Here is a 21008-nt window from a genome sequence, read left to right as displayed (position 1 = left end):
CGCTACTCAAAATTAGTGGGAATTTGAAGCTTCTATCAATGAGGAACATTGCTAGGGATGGTAACACTTTAATGTTTGTGATGGTTCTATTGTAGTTGAACAAGTGCAGAGGAAGTAGGTATGCAAGAGCAAGGAGGATGCAAACAGGGGTATGGAGCCTTGGGTAGTGTGGAAAGGCTAGGGGCTCAACTAGAGTGCATCTCATACAATAATATAAGGTCTCACAAAGCACAAGTCCTCACGAAAACTTGCACTAATAGTAAGCAAAAACAATTGATATCTCATAGGAAATGGCAGCGACAACTAGGATCCATGGCCACGACAACTAGGATCTCAAACACCGAGTTGTGTGCATTTGTGTGTGTCAATTCCAGCAGACGGATTGCCTTGTGTGTAGATAAATCCATATGGATGTTATTTCTCATTTCAAGTGGAAGCATGATGATGCATGTCTTTTGCAAGGTCCTCCTCCAAAGGAAGTTCTCATTTTTTTATTTTCCCAGACATGTGGCTATGTATGAAGGCTGGCAACCCATTACTCTAGCTCATGACCTCCCATGAGAGTGGTGCCCTATGGCTATGGGAAACATGATCATTATATGACGTTCTATGAAAAAATTTATGAGAGAAAATATAAAAAAAATTATGAGAGAAACACACGTAGACAAAATATCATATTAACATATTTAGAGGCCAACAATATGACTTATACGATACAAACACGAGAGAGAGAGAGAGAGAGAGAGAGAGAGAGAGAGAGAGAGTAGGGGGAGATAGATAGAGGGTATAGGATTGCCCATCGCAAAGTGTCCATTAAAGCCTATTGGTAAGAGCCACGTCCCGCCTAGCATCTGTAGGGGCTACAAGGGTTGAAGCTATGCAAGCTTCAATGTCACACGCACCAATTGCAAGGGCTACAGGGGCTCGACATACTTGCACTACGCAACACTGCAACCATTGTAAAAACAAACAAAAATAGCAAATACTTGCAACGCTTCACTCGGCTCTCGAAAATCACTAACAGTTGTGAGTAAGCTACAAGTCAAGGAACTATTTTAGTGCTATTGACATGCAGTCTTCTTCTCTTATCGACTGTTGGCAGTAGGCCTAGACAAGGGATCGAGGAGATTCTCTCTTGCAACACTTAGTTTCATTGTGCTGCAATGCCTGCAACAACATGGCGGGATGGGGCTCTAAGAGCGAGTGAGGCCCACCATAGGCGGGTTGCACGAGCTCGTAGATACAGTGGAACACCATGTGAGTGTGAGGTATCCACTCCTAACTGCATTTGAGTGTGTGTGCGTGTGTGTGTGTGTTTGAGCATGTAAGTTTTTCACTTGTTTCAAGAAAAGTATAGGCGAACTAAGTACTCTATCATAGCTACAAATTGTTAGCAAAGTACGATATGTTTCCTCTTAAGTTTTGACAAAACATTAATGATGCTAGCAAAATTTTCTATGTGTGACTCTTGGATCTCTTGCAAGTTATTTTGCTCTTGGCAGGCTTTCAAGGTTCTGAGTAATCTTCCATGGTTGAAGACAATCATAAACGAGGAATCTCCCATCTCAACTGTATGTCAGACTAAAATACAAAAAGAAATAGTTAGGTACAGGTGGCAACTGTTGGAGAAAGAGCACCCACATAGTAGCTTCTTTTTACTCATACCAAAGTGCCTATTTGGTAAGTGCTTTCTTGATCCTAATTAAAGTAACGTCAACATGATGCATCCAAAGTCACATGCATGAAAAGCCTCTTAGTTTAATGTTCATTATTGCAATAGCAAAAGAAAAATTAGAAGGCTAACAATGAATAATGTTTGGCTTCTATGATTAATGCACACAAGACTATATGTAAAAAATTGTGCCCCTTCTTCTACTGACGTATTTTCGATGAGTATCCATGGGATTGGCATGCCCTTTAGAAAATGTCTTTCAAGACCCAAATATTAGGTACATACAACTTGTTGTCTTATATATATCCACGATAGATGGTGTAGTCATTTCCTTTAGCGCTTTCTCTGTCAGAAGCACTTTTCTCTACAAATATCAAAAGATCATCAAATCATTCATCCTTCAAAGCTACTTCCTTGGCCTTATACAACTCGGGACTTTTGTTTCTGAATAGGCTACACTTCAACCAACTTCACATTATCTTTGTGATCTAAATTTGAAGTCAACCTAATCTATATTTTTTGTGAGCTCTCGTTATCTTTGCTACCTCATATTCACATTGGGCTTAGTGCAAATCCACTTGAGGCTTTTATCATTGTTTTTAAATGATAGAGCCTAATAGCTAATATCTCCATAATGGAAGCCTGCTAGCCACTCCAAGCCCAAATCTAACTAAGTTAAGTGACCTTATTCTGGTTAGGACTACTCCTTAATATCCTTGACCTTCTCATGGTCAACAGAGATGCCATTTTAAGGAGATGAAAATTCAAGCATAGTCAATCCTAACAGTGGAAGAGGAACACATGCTGTTTATGACATAAATCTTATGTTGTCATAGAAGCAAAACTTTCAAACATTGCCTTCATGCTCTTTGAACGACTTTTAGTTTTTGGCTTACAGAAGGCCTTAGAGAACCATAGAATTCTTGAGAGCAACTATGGACCAATGGACAAGGCTTGTCAGATAGTGCCACATGGCAAGCTGATGAAAGCAAACCTATTTTCTTCTTTTTACTTTTTAGATGGCCATTAGCTAAGCAATGTCTTATGTATATGTAGGCCTTAGATTTTTCAAATATAGCAGTGAGGCTATTTCAATGCAATGCTTTCCTTTCCTTTTATTAGTGAACCTATAGTTGCTTCTAATCAAACACAATGAAGCTCTTTCCATGTGCTTTCTATTGCCTCTTGGAAAGCACTGAAACCAACCTTGAAATGAAGAGTTCAACAATGAAATAAAAACATCACCTTTCACACAAAAAAAAATTGGTATTTTCTCAGCAAGATGTTAACACTCTATATCCTTACATTTCTTCACGTTCTTAGCAAAGTTTATGCTATATGCTTTAAAAGACAAAGAGCAAAATGAAATGAAATGAAATGTTATATTAACGTCTTCGAAAGGCCAAAATGACCTATGAGACCAAAAAGTTCTTGGTGAATCTGATATAATGTCTGAGGACGGAAATTACAAAGAACCAACACTAAAACACTAAGGAAATGGAGCTGAAGCTGATGAGAGAGAGAGAGAGAGAGAGAGAGAGAGAGAGAGAGAGAGAGAGAGTGGGAGTGTGCACACGCATGCATTTGGGCACAAAAGGACTAGGTTTTTGTCTAGAAGGCGAACAAAGCACTCTATGCTAGCTACATATTGTTAGAGCAAGGTACAGTATGTTTGCTCTAAAGTTTTGGAAAATACTTTCCTTGGATCACTTGCAGGTTAGTTTGCTCTTCTTGGCAGGCTTTCAAGGATCTGAATAATCTTCCATAGTTGAGGACAATCTCAAATATATATCAGACTATAATACAGAAAAGATTAGTTAGGCACTAGAGGCAATTGTCGCCAAAAGTGCCTAATCGATAAGTGCGTTCTTTGATCCTAACCAAAGTCACATCACATGCATGAAAAGCCTCTTATTTCAGTGTTTCATTATTGCAATAGCAAAACAAAATTTAGAGGCTAATAATGAACGGATTTTGGCTTCTAGGATTATTGCACACAAGGCTCCAGCTCTATATGTAATACAATGTGCCCCTGAAGCTTGCAGCCTCTGGTTCTCAAACAAGGCGCTTGCCATATCTTTCCATGACATGCATCTCCAAGTCCTGTTGCGCTGCAATCCACCAATCATCATCATCCATTGGAAACTCCTCCGCGCAAAATGCCTGCACATACATGGCCCAACACAAAGACCTTATTTGTTTGCTCAGCTTGTTCTGATGTTATGCATACATTGAAGTCTACAAGCCTTCCACTCATTTCAAATGGTCATATTTGAGTCACTGCCATAATTTACATCTCAAAATTGCAATCCAATGTCCACCATTGGTGCCTATGGGAATGTCCCATACCTCATATTTACGGGCAATGGCGCTTGCATGCGTGAAAATGTACCTTCTCATCAAGGATTGACCTTTGCCTCTGTTCTGAGTAATCCATCGAAGCACCTTCATCCTCTCTATTCCCTCTCAGAACAAGGTCAGTACTGAAATGGTCATGGTCCACAACTTGAGAGTCGCTTGTGATACAGAGGCGTGAAAGAAATCCTGCAGAGCACTCTTCATGTCCCAAGTATGCTATTGCCTTTTCTGCATTAGCATGGCAATCCTTCAATGGCAAGGAGAGTGGAAAACTTGCAGGTATTGTTTGAAGGGGGATTGGCCGCAACGGGGACTTAAATCCTGAACAAATCCCAAATTTCCGACACAAGCTACAAGTCATCAAAACACAATTTCAGGAACGACCAACCTCTTATTTCTGTACACTCACAAACAATACCTCTACAATCAGGATCATGACATTTTTGATAGTAGCCGGCTGTGCGGAAGTCCACAATATACATAACTGAAAAGATAACAAATCAAACCACCTTCCATGCCAGAAACAGACTGGAAATAAAAGAAGAGAGATCACAATGAAGGCTCTACCATGATTGCTCTTGTGCTGCCGGCCAATATTTTCACAAAATCGATTCCCAATCATGTTATAAACAAGTACACCATATTCTGAAAACCAGTACCAGCTCCGAATTACACCTGATCCATCGATTGTATTGTCATCTTCCAGAAGCTTGGGAACAAGTACTCCATAGAAAACAGTACACTCAAAGTAAATAACAGATTACAACCTGGGATGCCATCAATGCATGCAATTGACTCGATAAACTTGTCCACTTCTGGGAAGGGAGACTTTCCAGAGCTGCAAAACTCTGCATGCTTTGACAATCTGCCGGACGCATTTATCTCAGCCATGGTCCCTGCTGCCAAAGATCCTGCACATCCTGCCATCTTTCCAGGATCCAAGACAACAAAATAATGATTACTATAAAGCTTGGGTAGTTCCAACAAAATTGTAGGAGGAGGCATTCATTAAATCAACCTTCTTCACCTCAGAGCCAAAAGTCAAGAACTTCTCGCATTCTGCCCCAACCCTGCAGATGAGAGAGCATTCATAGACTTCCCTCTCACTCTGTCAGCATTACAGCGAACAAAGTACTAAGCATTTCAAGGTCTGAAGTTTCTCCAATAGCAGATGGTTTGATGTTCTATTTACAGAACACTGTAAATGTCTAACCATTCTTATGCAGATGCTTACCATACTCTCACAGCTGAATCGTCCAGTGGGAATGAGTCGAGCTGTCTTTCCTGCCTTTGATGAGAAAGGGAGGCGGAAACTTCGATTGCGAGAGTACACAGCCTGGTCAAGAAACAGTTGGGAGCGGCAATCTTGGCGGGATTGGCCTTTCAGAACATAAAGTCTACTGATGTCTTCGTCACTTTGCCTTTGCCTATCCAGTCTGCTGCATAACTGAATGCAAAAATGCTCTCTCTCTCTCTCTCTCTCTCTCTCTCTCTCTCTCTCTCTCTCTCACAAGCTGCACCAGCGCGCGGACCTGCTGCACCAGCGCCCTCCTCCTGCTCCAGGCACATTACTGCTGTACTGCGCGCTGCTGTGTCACCCCAGCTGCTCAGCGCGCCCACCCCACCTGCACAGCACCCCCAGTACCCGCCTGTTGCTGCCGCTGTTATACCAACCTGCTGCTGCTGCTGAACTGCCCCCCTCCAGCCTCCCCCTCACGCAGCCCCTCCTCGTTCCCCATCACGCAGCCATCTCTCTCTCTCTCTCTCTCTCTCTCTCTCTCTCTCTCTCTCTCACACACACACACACGGATACATACCCACACACACACTACACATACACGCATACACACACGTACTCCCCTTCTCCCCTCTTCTTCACAATATGAAGAGAGGGTAGCTCCGAAGACAACCATGTCTTCCCCCATCATCAAGACGCCGACATCGACAATGAAGACAACCTTCATGCTCACGAACAAGAGGCTTGCACAATTGGAGAAGGACATGAAAGAATGGTGGATGGAGAGAGAGATATGGAGGGAGGAGAAAGCCACCTTCATCAAGCTATGGAACGAAGAGGAGGACATGAGAGCGGAAATCCAAAACCTCAAAGAGGAGAAGGAGAGAAGGGCACGGGAGAACGAGAAGGAGAGGGAGAGATGGAGGAAAGAGCAAGAAGAGATGAAGGCACAAATCGACCTCCTTCATGCTTCCATCACATCCCTCGCCCCCGAGGAAGGAGAGATTAAAGAGGAGGCTAAGGAAGCCCTCAAGGAGGAGATCACCAAAGCCCTCACCGCAAGCATTGAGGACAAATCAGAAGCCACCAAAGAAGGATGGGTCGAAGTGGTCAAAAAGAATATCAAGAAGGTAGCAAGAGAAGAAGCCCAAAAAGATGAGGTACTCATCGTACACACAACCATCGAGGAGGAGAAGATGCGACAAGCTCGCCGTCTCAATGTACGAGTGACCGGCATCAAAGAAGAAGAAGGGTCCACACCCGAGAGCGATGGGAAAGCCTTATGCAAGAAAGTGGGATACAAGGAAGAAGAGATCCCTTTCTCCAAAGTTTGGAGAGCCGGCAAAGATCCAAAGAAGAGAGCTCTCATCCTCCAATTCGCCTCCGAGGAGTCTCGAACTTCTTTCCTCCGAAAGAGGGTCATCTTGAGAGGGCTAGAAGGCCCCCCGATTTATCTTGATGAGGACCTCACAAAGATGCAACAAGATCACCGCCGCGCGTGCATGCCTAGAGTCCACCAAGCCCGCAAAGAAGGGAAGAAGGCAGTATATCAAGATGGTAGGGTTATCATTGATGGCAAGACCACCGCATAGGGACTCGCGGCCTGTGGGACACACGAGGAGATTCATGTCACGGTTTGGAATTGCAATGGAGACCTATGGACACACCCAGAGAGACTTGAGGAGGTGATGAGAGGTCGAGACATGATTCTACTTACAGAGACACACGAGAGCCCAGAGAGAGGGTTACCACGGATACATGGATTCCAATGGGAGTCTCTACATCGGGGATGTATGCGCCAGCACACCACTCGCGGTTCTGGAGGAGTGGCCATACTCTTTAGACAGGGGCTTCACAGCAGACTACAGATTGTTGCCCGGGACCCACAGGCCCGATACATGTGGATTCGCCTCGAGCTCTCACGAGACAGGATCGTCTACATTGCCCTTTGCTACTTTGCTCCCACAGGCTCCAGATTCGCCCCTATTGAGCAGGAGTCACCGTACGCATGCCTCACGGAGGAGATCATGGAGTACTCCACACTGGGTGAAGTCTTCCTTATGGGAGACTTCAATGCTCGTACGCGCAGTGAGCAGTGTGAGGCATATGACCACGAGGACCCAGAGGCACTACACACTCTAGATGAGGAGGCTACTACGAGAGATACAGCAGACAGAGCTCCAGTCACAGCCTACGGACGACACCTACTTCGACTTGGCTCCCAGCACCGTCTCGTTATTTATAACGGGATGGCCCAGTGGCCCACCTCAGGGGGCCTGACTTGTATGCCACATGGAGTTACAGAGGGAGGGGGGAGTACAGTCGACTACATTCTGGGACCCAGGGAGGCTACACACCTTATCACATCCTTCACCATTCCACCCATACCCATCGGAGCCGACCACACATACCTCTCTTTCTCCATCACCGGAGATACCATCCCACACAGCTCCACAGCACACACTCCACACACCACCATCCATTTCACACATGAGCTAGCCTCTCTTTACTCCGCCGAGGTCGAGCATGGCCTATGCCTCCTCCACCCATCCACACCACTCTCAGTTCTCACATCACATATCTCTTCCGTTCTCCACACTTCAACTATTAGCTCTTTTCCACACACCACCCACACAGGACGCACTCCCCCCCCCGGGACTATGCCTCAGAACCGCTGGTATGATGATGAGTGCAGAGAGTTATACCGACGCCTCCTTGCACGGCGAGCCTTAGGAGAGATCACAGAGAGAGAGGCCAGACGACATATGAAGACGCTGACACGCCAAAAGCGGCGAGCATTCGAAGAGGCACAGGAGCTTGAGCTATACCGCCTATTCATGAGCATAGATAGCGCGACGGCATGGCACACCCTGCGCGAGCCACGTCCGACTACAGCTATTGAGGATCCACAGATATGGCATGATTATGCAGAGCGTCTCTATGAGGTGCCAGGGCAGCCTCCTATCCCACAGCCACACGGGCCACGCCCCACGTGCTCCTCCTTCTTTACAGCAGAGATGGTAGAGAGGGCCATACGCCGCATGCAGCACAGACGATCAACTGACCATACTAGATTACAAAGTGAGCACATCATTTATGCGGCCTCCACTATAGCCCCGTTGATTGCACATGTCTTCAACCGGGCTATAGGGGAGGGCTTCCCATAGGAGTGGACACAGCACACCATAGTGCCTATCCACAAATCTGGCGACACCCTGGACCCAGGGAACTACAGGACTATCATGATTGGCCACACGATGGCCAAGCTATATGGAGCAGTACTTGAGGCACAGCTCAGCTGCTACACAGAGACCGAGGGTTTACGAGCTCCAGGCCAGGCAGGTTTCAGACGAGCTTTCTCCACCACTGATCACATCTTCGTTCTGCGCTGCCTCATTGATGGGGCAAAGGCGCGGAAGAAGAGGCTTTACTGCTGCTTTGTGGATTTCCGCAAGGCCTTTGACACAGTCCCACGCGAGAGACTCTTCCAGCGCCTTCACAGCATTGGGGTACCAACAGAGATGATTTGGGCCATATATACTCTCTACGAGAGGGTGACGGGTCGAGTTCGTTGCCCAGGCGGCTTTTCAGAGACCATTGCTAGCACCATTGGTGTTAAGCAAGGATGCCCACTCTCCCCGACACTCTTTGGGCTCTACATCGACGAGATCTCCGACTACATACTACGAGCAGGGGGAGAGGGGAGCGACTTGGCAGGTACTCCGGTCCACATCATGTTATATGCTGATGATATTGTGTTGATCTCAGAGTCACCCGAGGGCTTGCAACGCCATCTTGAGGCCTTGGACGAATTCAGCACACACAGGGGGTTGACTGTGAACCTTGGCAAAACCAAGGTCATGATCTTTCACACATCCAGCGCAGTGAGGAGCGCTGCCACCTTCACAGCAGCAGGAGGACAGGTTGATGTAGTCACCTCCTATGTCTACCTTGGCATCACATTCACCAGCCTACCAGGACCCTTCACTATGAGGCAGGCTGCTGCTGACAGGCTCACCCGAGGATATGCAGCTCTGACCATGCTAGAGCGGAGATGCCACCAGGCACACTTTCAGGAGCCCCGCACGAAGGGGTGGCTTTTCGACACCTTAGTCACCCCGGCCCTGATGTACTCGGCGGCAGTATGGGCACCAGGATTGACAGCTGACCAGTGGACACAGCTTGAGAGGCCACAGGTATGTATGATCTCACGCTTGCTCCGCAGCAAGAAGACAGTGCCACATGACATTATTAGAGCCGAGCTCGCCACACCACCTATGGTTGTAGAGGCACTATTCCAGACAATCTGCTTCATCCAGAGGATGAGAGAGCTACCTCCTGACAGACTTACTCGTAGAGCATTTGAGGCAGCTATACAGCTATCAGAGAGTGGGCATGAGAGAGCATGGTACTCACAGGTCAGAGCATGGTTTGAGGGACACGGTCTTGACATGGAGAGCCTACCACCATTCCAGTACGACCCCCACTCACCATCTGTTCACCTCTCTCGCAGTGAGAGGAACTTGGTATTGAGACAGGATCTGTGGCAGCTATACACTAGGAGAGTCTGGGAGTCACCTGGCTTGGGGACGAGGATGTCAGATTACAGAGACCAGTTTCTCACCATCTTGTCTGGGGGGTTCATACAAAGACCACGCTATATGGACACATATATGCCACATAGCTCACGGGTGGCGATTGGTCAGCTGAGAGTGGCTTCACACAGGTTAGAGATTGAGATCGGGAGACATACTGGTGTTCCCAGGGAGGAGCGAGTCTGCAGAGCCTGCACAGAGGAGGTGGAGAGTTAGGAGCACTTTGTATGGAGATGCAGAGCATACACTGAGATCAGAGGCAGATATGAGGCCTTATTCAGAGGACAACCCACTCTCCGAGAGATCATGGACTCTCGAGATCAGAGACAGCTCGGACGTTTCTTACTAGAGATACAGAGCCATCGGGACACACTACTACAGCCACGCACAGCTACACAGACAGAGGGGAGACAGTCGCAGCTCACAGACTTCTTTCAGAGGATTGCCGCCCCTCCCTCACCAGACACTCAGAGGGGAGTGACACTCCCACAGGCGGAGGTGAGCCGAGCTAGACGACGACCACGAGTCACAGGCTACAGGGACGCGAGCTCCCACCACCGACAGATTGAGGAGATCCGAGCCCGGGAGCGCCGTGCCACTGAGGAGCGAGTAGCTCAGATGAGGGCCGACCCGACAGCTTTCATCCGGGTAGCCTTGGCACCAGCCCCGCCCATGTACCACATCTTACATCCCCCCATTTGTACAGGATGGAGCTAGATAGCTTGATGCATTCTCATGATTGTACTACCTTGAGCATATAGACATGCATATACCCCTAGAGATAGAGCTCCATCCCTCCTCAGATACTCCACTACCTACATTCAGTTCAGTTTTGTATCAGTTTTGTTTCATTTGTCTTTCCGATAGACGGATGACATACACACCATGTACATTTGATTTGTCTCATAGGCCGATTTCGGCCTGACATAGACGTAAAAAATCTTTCTTTCTTTCTTTCTCTCTCTCTCTCTCTCTCTCTCTCTCTCTCTCTCTCTCTCTCTCTCTCTCTCTCTCTCTCTCTCTCTCTCTCTCTCTCTCTCTCTCTCTCTCTCTCTCTCTCTCTCTCTCTCTCTGTGTGACTGGCCAGGTACGCACTCTTGAGGGGATTTCTGACATTGTTCATTCCACACAGGACATGGAAACCATCCCCCCTGCTCCAGCTTCACAAGACACGGAAGCCATGAATGTTTCACCTGCTTGCAAGCCGCGAGCAAAGGCCACCTTCATGAAAGAGAAATGAAGGAATGGAAAACAGAGATGGAAGGATGGTGGAAGGAGAAGGCCAACCTCCTTCAGATGGTCTTCAACGAAGACGCACAATGGAAGAAGGAGAAATAGAACCTGAACGTAGAGATACAAACACTTAAGGCGGACTCACAGACACTCGAAGAAGAAGTCTCAGCCCTGAAACGGGAGCTTGTTGACAGAGTAAGCAGTGGACTAGAGGAAGGTGAATTTCAGCCCCCTGTGATAGAGGAAATCAAGGTAATCAAGGAACAGGTAAGGATGATCAAAGAGGAAGAGAAACTGAATGTGGTGAAGACGTCTTCATAGGCAGATATGATAACAAAGACACAGAAGAAGGCGGACGAGGCCGAAGAATGGATTGAGGTCACCAAGAAAGAGAAAGGTAAGAAAGCTCCTTGTACACCGACACTTATCAACATGACCCTCGAAGAGGAACAAAGAAGGCGGATGCGGGCTATGCATGTGAGAGTGACCGGCCTCAAGGACATAAACAATGTGGAGAAAGAGGTCACAAGCCTCACATCCATGATGGGGGTGGAGAAGCCTTTGCACACAAAGGCGTGGAGAGTAGGCAAGAAAAGTGATGGCCCGGGAGAGTCTTCAAAGGAGAGAGCTCTCATACTACGCTTCCCCCCCTTGGAAGAGCAGAAGGAATTCTTGAGGAAGAGGCCTACTCTCAAGAAGACATGTATTTTCCTCGGCGATGACCTTACTCTCTCACAACTTGCACATATGAGAGAGGTAATGCCAGAGATTACACTGTACAGCGGCAAGGGAGAAGGGAAAGATAGCCTTCTACAGAAAAGTTCGGGTGGTGATTGTAGAGCGGCATGTTGCATGACAGTGCGAGAACTATGGACCACACTGAAGATTACTACTTGGAATTGTAATGGGTCTATGAGGTTGGACGTTGGTGCATTTGAGGACAATTTCAGAGACAGAGACATTATATTCTTCTCAGAGACTCACCAGGCCCCTAGACAGGTAATGCCAAATGTGGTGGGATATAGATGGGAGACAGCCCACAGGACAACTACGAGATCTGAGCATGGGAGTAGAGGTTCAGGAGGACTAGCAGTCGCTATTTAGAGAGGAGCTACATCCACTACTACATATTGTACAAAGAGATGAGTATGCTAGATACATGTGGGTGAGATTGAGAGCTGACACAGGTCGATTTCTATACATTGCCATATGTTACTCTTTTTCCAGTACGTCAGTATATGCTGCATCCAGAGGGCAGTCGCCTTTCTCTATATACTAGACGATGACATATGGGAGTTTTCTAGGGATGGTGATGTCATTCTCCTAGGGGACTTCAATGCCCGAACGATCAACTCTCAGACAGTCTTCTATGACACTTCAGATGAGATGCTTAGAGAGCTGGATGTGGGTGAGTTGGGGCTTGACAGACGCTCACATGACAGAGCAGACAGAGTATGGGAGATACCTCATGGAGATGACGATTACACATGGGTTAGCAATATTTAATGGCTTACAGCGATTTCCTAGAGCAATCGGTTTCACATGCTTTCCACACAGACATGGGGCCAGTACAATGGACTATGTTATGACACAACTGAGCTTTGTCCCTTGCATTCAGGATTTCACAGTGGGAGCCAGGCCAGTGGACATAGCAATGGATCATGCTCTCTTGACACTGTCCGTTTCATTTCAGTATAGTACAACCCAGACATCAAGAGGCAGGTCACACACCCGTTATACATTTACACCAGAGACTGATTCCGTTTATACAGAGGAGATCTGGGACCGTCTATGGGAAGGCACAACTGGCACAGCTGGTACAAGCCTCTCAGTGGAGGAGTGCACCACTCTACTGACTGAGACTGTATGGTGTTGCATCAATGGCATACCCACACACTCAGCCGGACAGGAGACGACATTCTTGGAGCATGCCCCAAAATAGTTGGTATCGTGAAAAGTGCAAAGAGATGAAATCTCAGCTTCAGAGGGATCTTCTTTTAGGAGTCATCACTTACAGACAGTCTTGGATTGCTTCCCTGCACCTTGTGCGACGGAAGAAGCGAGCTTACCTAGCTCAGATGGAGCAAAACTTATATCAAATGTTCTTGAGTAGAGACTCGGGAGAGGCATGGCGACTCTTTCATGAGCACTCCCCTCCCCCAACGATTACTTCACCTGACGTGCGGAGCCAATATGCGACATCGTTATATACGGTCCCTGGACAGGAACCCCTTCCAGAGCCTACAGAGCCATGCCCAACTACGAACACCTTTAACACTCGGGGCCATTGACAGGATGAGGACCGAGAGGGCATATGATCATGACGGTCTAGTAGCGGAGCACTTTATACATGCTATGTTGATGGAGGTTCTTGCAGTGTGTTCATTCGTGCCATGTGTGAGCGGCTACCCGAGACTTGGAGGTTGTCTACTATTGTGCCTATCTTCAAGGCAGGTGATCCTACAAAGCCTGGGAACTACCGCACTATTATGGTTGGACACACATTGGCACGGTTGTATGCATCCATTCTTGAGCAGCACTTGAGTAATTGGGCAGAGGGTGAGGGTGTACGAGCAAAGGGTCAAGCCGGTTTCACGAGGGGTTTCTCCACTCTTGATCACATTCTGACATTGAGAGCCATCATTGAGGAGGGCAGGTCACATGGGAGACGGATTTACTGTAGTTTTGTGGATTTCCGCAAAGCATTTGACATGGTACCGAGAGCTCGATTGATGCACAAACTACAAGAGATGGGGGTGCCCATAGAGTTGATTTGGGGGATTATGGCTTTGTACAGATCATTGATGGGACATGTACGCACTCCGGAAGGGGTATCTAATTTAGTTCACTCTACTATTGGGGTGAAACAGGGCTGCCCATTGTCTCCTAGTCTATTTGGTATATATGTTGATGAGGTGTCTGATTACATTGACAGAGAGGGTGACAAAGGTGCCCAGCTGGCAGGGACGTGGCATGAGACTGAGAGATAGAGAGAAGAATACGACACCAAAATGTTGTCAAATCCTCCTTTGAAGGCCCCACTCTCTATGGCGAGAGCGGTCTACTATTGATTGCACAAATCTCTACAATGCAATGGACTTGCCGACGATGTCGACGATGACGAGAGGGCTGAAATTTGAAAACGCTAATGGCTGAAATCTACAAATCTTTATCTGCTGAATTCTAACTCTATGTCGATGACGACGGCAATGACGACAATGCAACGACGACGCGCTGAAAATGAGATGCTGAAATCTGCGTTTTCCGGGCTGAAACTGCAAACGCTCGTTGATCTAACAGTGCAGTGAGGATCTACTGCGGGAAGGTGAGATCTGCGAGGTTTGGGACTTCTAATGCGGTGTGTCTATGCTGAAAACTAAAAACGCTGATGCTTCTGTAGTCCTGTCGCGACGAATTTGCAGAAACGCTAAGGTGCTTTGCAAATTCAAAAACGCTAGGGCTGATGTGTGTCCTGCTGCAAAAACGCTAATGCTCTGATGAGTCCTGTTGTCGCCAAGTTTGCTTGCAAATGCAAAACGCTAGAGCTGATCTGCAATGGAAGAAAACGCTGGTTGTTCTTGGCTGAAAACGCTAGGTCATCCATCGGGGGGATCTTGTTGAGAAGGTGCTTTGCCGGATGTCTGGTCCTTGCTGCCTCTTTTGCCCAAAAGTGCTAGCGCTAGGGTTTCTTATATACTTCCTGACTCAAATTGCCCTACCCAGTTTCCCAACAAAAGTCACTTAAAAATATTAAGTGGAAAATGGCTAAAATAGGGAAAATAGGTCTATGCACTGTAAAGTGCTCCTCATGGGTACTGATGGAAATCTGATGATCATGCTGTGTGCAACCAGAGGGTATGCATCTAATCTAAGTGTTTGGACATGCACGGTCTGCGAACAGACTCACAAAAGTGCCAGATCACTTCCTAAGCTAATTGAATTGAACCCATGTCATGAAGTAGCTTGTTCACGTACACATAGGGGGGTTAGATGTGCACGTGACACGTAAATCACAGAATTCTGTACAACTGCCACGTCAGCACTATCAACACGTTTTGCGGAAATCTTCCATGTCAACACTGTTAGCGCAAAATCCGGGATCTCCATACAACTGCCACTCGTCAATTTTTGGCGCAAGTCTTTCTTTGTGTATGTGTGGATGGGTTCTGCTTTATTTTAATTCCTTTATGTCACTGGGGCCCCATCGGATGGGGTCCCCATAAGTTGGTAGGACTCTTCTTCTATTACTTGTTCTTCTTAGGGTTTAGGTCCCTCGGCCGGCATCTGCAAGTTGGCTCCATTCTTCAGGGCTTTCACACGTCAGCAGTTTGTGATAGCAGTGTACAGAATTTTGTTTTTTTGGCTTCCAATAGTCAGCAGTACATAACATTAAGCTCTCAGTGTATGTCCGATTCAGTTGTGCCCTTTATCAGCTCATACAAACGCAAAAAACAGATGGCATATGAGTCTTTGGAAATGGGTGAAATCCAAGCTTGTTTGTCAAAAGATTTTGAAGGTGCTCGGAATGCTTGGGAGGGACAAGAACCCGCTACTGAACTGCTCATTCTTGTTCAAGCTTTGATGGACCCAGTGGCACAATATGCTTTAAATGCAGTTATTCTGTTCTTCCGGGGCAAGATGCCTACTGCACAAGATGTGGGTCAGTGGGTAGACTTTCTTCTTAAACGCCAGGCGGTTCGAGGTGTTTACTTCGGTGCCAGAGGATTCTATGAAGTTTTGTTGGCAGACAGTAATGCACGTAATATGTTGTTCTTTGGTACTCAGATGACACATGTATTGCCGTGGACCTTTACCAAGGACTATCAAAGTCTAATCCGTCATAAGTGCCCCGTATGGGTGGAAATTCTCGATTTCCCACGCACTTGGAGCCACTTTCTTCCTATGCTTGCCTCACGTTTGGGGAAAGTAATTTGTCCTCCGAAGCTTGATGCCAAAACAAATCGCTTTTGTGTGCTTTGGATAGGGATGTTCCCACGTCGAAGGTATTACTATCAATTCGGGAGACCTACTCATTGGGAAACGCCCTTTTAAGCTCAGATGGGGAAAATTTGCAAATTCATGTTTTCGTTGTGAAAAATTTGGACACGTCTAATTTGAATGTTTTGAGCCTATTTTGCAACCCCCTCCTTCAGCTCTTCCTCAGCTTGTAGTTTCTACTGAGAGAGAAGTCCCTCGTCCCAGATCTGCCACTGTTGCGGCTTTTGCTTTGCCTGATGTTTTATCTGTGGATAAAGGCAAGGTCAAACCTACTGTTTCCCCCAATCCTCAGGGTAAAGGAAAGTTTGTATCTACTCCTGAAACCAAAACAAGGGGGAAACGGTGGACTCGGCGGATGGATCTCCTTGGGTGACTCTCAAGAAAACTGTTAAGATGCATTCGCAACTCTCCTCTCGTAATTATGTACCTCCTGAAGTGAAATCTGCAGGGCAAAAGCCTCTTCCCTTTAATGATAATCGTACTCTTGCGGATGCACGGAATAAGGTGGTGCACTCTTACAGAGATGCTGTGGTTCATGGTACTTCTCAATCACTTGCACGCCTTGTTGCCACTGAGACAGGCATGCAGAATACTGTGGTAGAGTCATGGGCGGTTGATCTTGATGTGCTTATGAGCACGTCAACTTGGTCCCTTCCTTACTTTGCCTCTGTACATATCACTTCAATGCATAGTTGTGTTAAATGCATTTCATATAGTGTGCGTGGGTTATGTAACCTGACAAATGGAGATTAACCTGGCACTATGTACATACATGTCTGGCAGACATTGTGGTTTTGCAAGAGCAGAATCAACATGAATATGATGGGCAATGCTTGTACTTTGCAGAATACTGGATAGCATATGCTGGTTTGTCGGGTTTTTTGGGTGTTTTGATTATGGTTAGGCATGAGTTGCAGCCTGTTATGGCGTATAATGATCCAAAGGGTCGTTGGATGGTGGTCCAATGCACGATCAATGATCAGATTTATGAATTTGGTGGTGTCTATGCGTATACGGCCTCGAGACAACGAGCTACTTTGTGGCGTGAGATATCTTCTTATCCATGGCTTTCCAATGCCCTGCTTTGTGGTGATTTTAACAATGCACCCGCTTTATCGGATAACACCACAGGACATTCCCACATGATGAGCATAGAATTGCAGGCCTGGACATATCTTGTTGCATGCACACAGATGTTGGACTTGTGGATCTTCTTGCATCCTAATGTTTCGGGATACACATTTCAACATAATGCCTTTTCTACATATCGTGCAAGATTAGATCGGTGATATATCCTCGACATGCAACCATTTGATGAGTTTGTATGCGCAATGCACATAGACCATTCTTTGCTTTTATCTGATCATACTCCTGTTGTGATGTTGTTGCGCTATGGACAACTACACTCTGATCAGTCTCTTTCTAAGAAACGCCTGCTGCACATCAACAAATGCTCATCTTTCACATGAAGCATTCCGCGAGATGATTTATGATGTTATTCCCCTTTAGTTGCTAAAATGTATCTTGAGCCAGATGTTGCTTGGGTTCGCTTTGTTGTACGAGTACAGAGTGTAATTTCAGGACTATGGTAAGCAATACATGTTCCAATTACGTGGCGATGTTGAGGACGCCAAGCATATGTATCAACAGCTCAAACTCATAGCTGACACACGTTTGTTGTCAGAAAGTGAATTGACAGCCCTTTGTCACGCCCGGGTGAGTTTGCAGCACAATGATAAACGAAAATTGGTTAAATGGCAAACTCGTGCTCGCCATCGAGCTTTTGTGGACGTGTGCCTCGAAACAGTTTTTTAAGCAATTGTATCATTCAAGGGCTTCTCAAACTATTAAGCGGGTTATGTTCTGACCTGGAGCCTGGACAACCTCAAAGTGTGAGCTTGCGGATGCCATGGTGTTTAGGAATGTTTTCGCCCCCCCCCCCCCGGGCGGCATCTGTTGAAGTTATTAATGCACGCCAACTTTTGTTATCTACATTGCATTTAATTGTCCAGTCTCATGATGCTTTGGCCACGGAGGCAGATTTTACAAAAAATGAATTGCACTTGGCATTGCTTGCTCTTGGCAGATAGTGTTCGCCTGGTTGGGACGGGCTCACTATGGAATTTTTTATCTCCTTTTGGGAGCCTCTGAAAGAACCTTTGCTTTACATGATGAACATTGCATGGGCGAAGCAATGTTTACCGATGTCTTGGAAAGAGGGTTTGCTGAAGTTATTGCCCAAACAAGCGCTTTGTGAGCAATTCTCGCATTGGCAGCCGATAGCTCTTATACCGGTTATATATAAAATCTTGGCTAAAATCATTGTGAACCGTATCAAGGAACCTCTTCTGGTTGGTATCCACTTTGCGCAATATGGCTTTATTCCTTGTTGCCAGATTTTGGATAATTTGGCTAATGTATTGATTGGAATGGAATATGCAAAGTATATACAGCAGGATGTTCTTGTGATGCAGATAGACACTGAAAAGGCTTTCGATACGGTACAATGGGATTTCATTGTTGTCACGATGCGGGCCCTTGGATTTGGTCCTAAGATGGTCAATATGGTATACTTCTTGTATGCTCATAGTACATCTTCAGGCCTCCTTGATGGGGAGTTGACAGAACCTTGGCCTCTTGGATGCTCTGTGAGACAGGGTTGCCCGCTTAGTGCCTTGCTGTATGCCATTGCCACCACCCCTTGTTACTGTATTTGGATCATTTGATTTTGCTTGGTCGTCTTCATGGGCTGCAATTACCGAATGGCAAAGACTTTGCAGGGCAGGCCTATGATGACAATTCGTTGTTCATGCCCCGCAATAACCAAGATGATGTGCGTGAAATTATGCAAGCATTGGATACATTTGGCCTGGCAACAGGCCTTAAGGTTAACTTTCACAAATCCAAACTCTTGCCTCTGGATGTTTGTGACTGGCTTTATCTTCTGTGGCCTGGTGAGATTCTTGATCCGCATGTAGTGGTCAGGCACTTAGGATACCCTATCAGCTGGCAAGTAACCAATACACAACAAATTGATTGGGTTATGCAACGATTGACTGTCAAATTGCACTATTGGAAACTCTCTACATGGCCGCTACATGTTCGACTTCGTATTGTACAAAGTATCACAATGGCATATATTCAATTTTACTTGCCGTTGTTGCACTGGCCTCGCTCCCGTCTCTCATTGCTTATGTCTAATATTGTATCTCACTTGTGGTGCACTAGTTCTCATAAGAAAGGCCTCCGTTTGTTAGCAATGGAGAAACTTTGCACTCCGAAGCGTCTTAGGGGGGACTGAATATTTTGGATTTTCGACGCCATGCATTGGCAAGGAAGTCTATGTTATTACCTACTCTTGTGCGGCAATCTCAGCCATGGACAGTTATCATTGCTGATCTATGTCGGCACGCTACCACTCCCGATTTTGGTCATTGGCAGACTTCCCTTTGGGAGATTGTGTTTGGCAAGGTGGATGGTTATGTTCCTGGTTGCTTATTTACCTCTGCCTTGCTCTCCGCTTGGAAAGAAGTTACGGATCATCTCTACTCGCATGGCAGGCAGCAAGCAGATGGGAATTCCTTGCATTTGGAAAGCGTTCATTGGAGTACGGTGTTCTCTCTTACCCTGCTTGATCAATCGCCTCGTCAAGCCTACTTCCTCTCTGGTCGTGGCATATGCACACTGGATGATGTGGTGGATTCATCTAGGAATTTGCTTACTTTTTCTCAGGCAACAGCACGCTTTTGGTTGGGCATGCATTATCGTCAGATTTGGAGCCTGCTTTAGCATATGCTGGCTGATTTCCTCCCTATTCCGCCGTTGGCAGGTGGTTGTCGTATGCAGGATTGGACTTTATGGGACACTCCTATGGATGCAATTTTTGCCCGACATATCTATGCTTCTCTTGTGCAAGACTCTTGGCTGACTGATCATTGTAATGCGCTCTGGGCTTTGCACAAATCTAAACGATGGTGGAGACAGGCTCTCACTGCGATTTGGAAGTCTCACTTGCCTCTTAAGGAGCGTCTGTTTCTTTGGCGGTGTTTGTTGGGAGTTCTTCCGGTTGGAACTCTCCTTGCAGCGCGTCACATTAGCTCCTCGTTGTGTCAACTGCTCCGTTGTTGATGAGAATGTCAGACATCTACTTTGGGATTGTCGTTGCACGAGGACATTCCTTCGATGCGTTTCTGCTTGTATGAATCTTCGATTTCCCTCGATGGTTTTCCACAAATGTTTCTAGCTTCTTGGCATTCTTCCGACTTCCCTCCAACATTTTGCCATCTTCTTCGCATGTGGGTCAGATTTTGGTCGTTGTGGTCTTTGTGGCACCATCGCAATCTCCGTATGTTTCACAGTTGTGAGGCGGATCCTTTTCCATCCTTCAAGATTTCGTTGAGGCAATCGTTACATTTTGCCTCTAACACTGGGGACATATCCCTAGAAATCTTGTAACTCTTCTATGTTTGCTTTTAGCGATTTTACATCGCAGAACACCATTGTGTTCTTTCCCTTGTATCTGATCTTTTTGCTGGGTTTTCCTCGCTTTGAGGTTTCCCACTTGTAAATTAATCATATCAGATTTACAAAAAAAAAAAGTGTGTGTGTGTGTGTGTGTGTGTGTGTGCAACGGAAGTGATTTATGGTGATAACTCAAGATGAGTGCTCAGTGCATACTAAAGGATCCTTTTACTGCATGATGTGAGATGTGCAATACACTAGAGAGAGAAGAAAGTTGAAACAAGAGAGAATGATACTGTGAAGATTCTGTGAGTGATAAAGGGAGAACAAGACTTTAACACCGGATGGGGTCTCAAACCCCCGTCCAAGGGTCCCCCCTCTCTATCGCTAGAGAGGTGTCTGCTTAGATGCACAAATGCCGCGACAATGGTCCAATATGTTGAGATGTTGATGG

At 46.3% G+C, this 21008-nt stretch overlaps 1 protein-coding gene across 5 annotated transcripts in view; it reads right to left on the bottom strand.

Moving 5' to 3' along the window:
- Positions 1-3087: 3087 nt before the first annotated feature.
- The window catches only part of LOC147430509 (DNA primase), a 60061-nt gene continuing 42140 nt past the window's right edge, over positions 3088-21008 (bottom strand). For 4 of the 5 annotated variants that reach the window (XM_086494419.1, XM_086494415.1, XM_086494417.1 and 1 more), the window contains exons 8-14: positions 5265-5477; positions 5049-5138; positions 4798-4957; positions 4598-4705; positions 4449-4514; positions 4065-4351; positions 3088-3835 (exon numbers count right to left, since the gene is read on the bottom strand). In XM_086494419.1, coding sequence (XP_086350545.1) covers positions 3728-3835; positions 4065-4351; positions 4449-4514; positions 4598-4705; positions 4798-4957; positions 5049-5138; positions 5265-5477 — 1032 coding nt within the window. In that variant the 3' untranslated portion in view covers positions 3088-3727. The remainder of the gene's footprint in view (positions 3836-4064; positions 4352-4448; positions 4515-4597; positions 4706-4797; positions 4958-5048; positions 5139-5264; positions 5478-21008) is intronic. The other variant, XM_086494416.1, reaches the window with a different exon arrangement.

Source organism: Adiantum capillus-veneris, chromosome 21, assembly GCF_014529385.1.
Source record: "Adiantum capillus-veneris isolate H3 chromosome 21, ASM1452938v2, whole genome shotgun sequence".
Taxonomy (NCBI): Eukaryota; Viridiplantae; Streptophyta; class Polypodiopsida; order Polypodiales; family Pteridaceae; genus Adiantum; species Adiantum capillus-veneris.
This window is presented reverse-complemented; position numbering and strand designations above follow the sequence as displayed.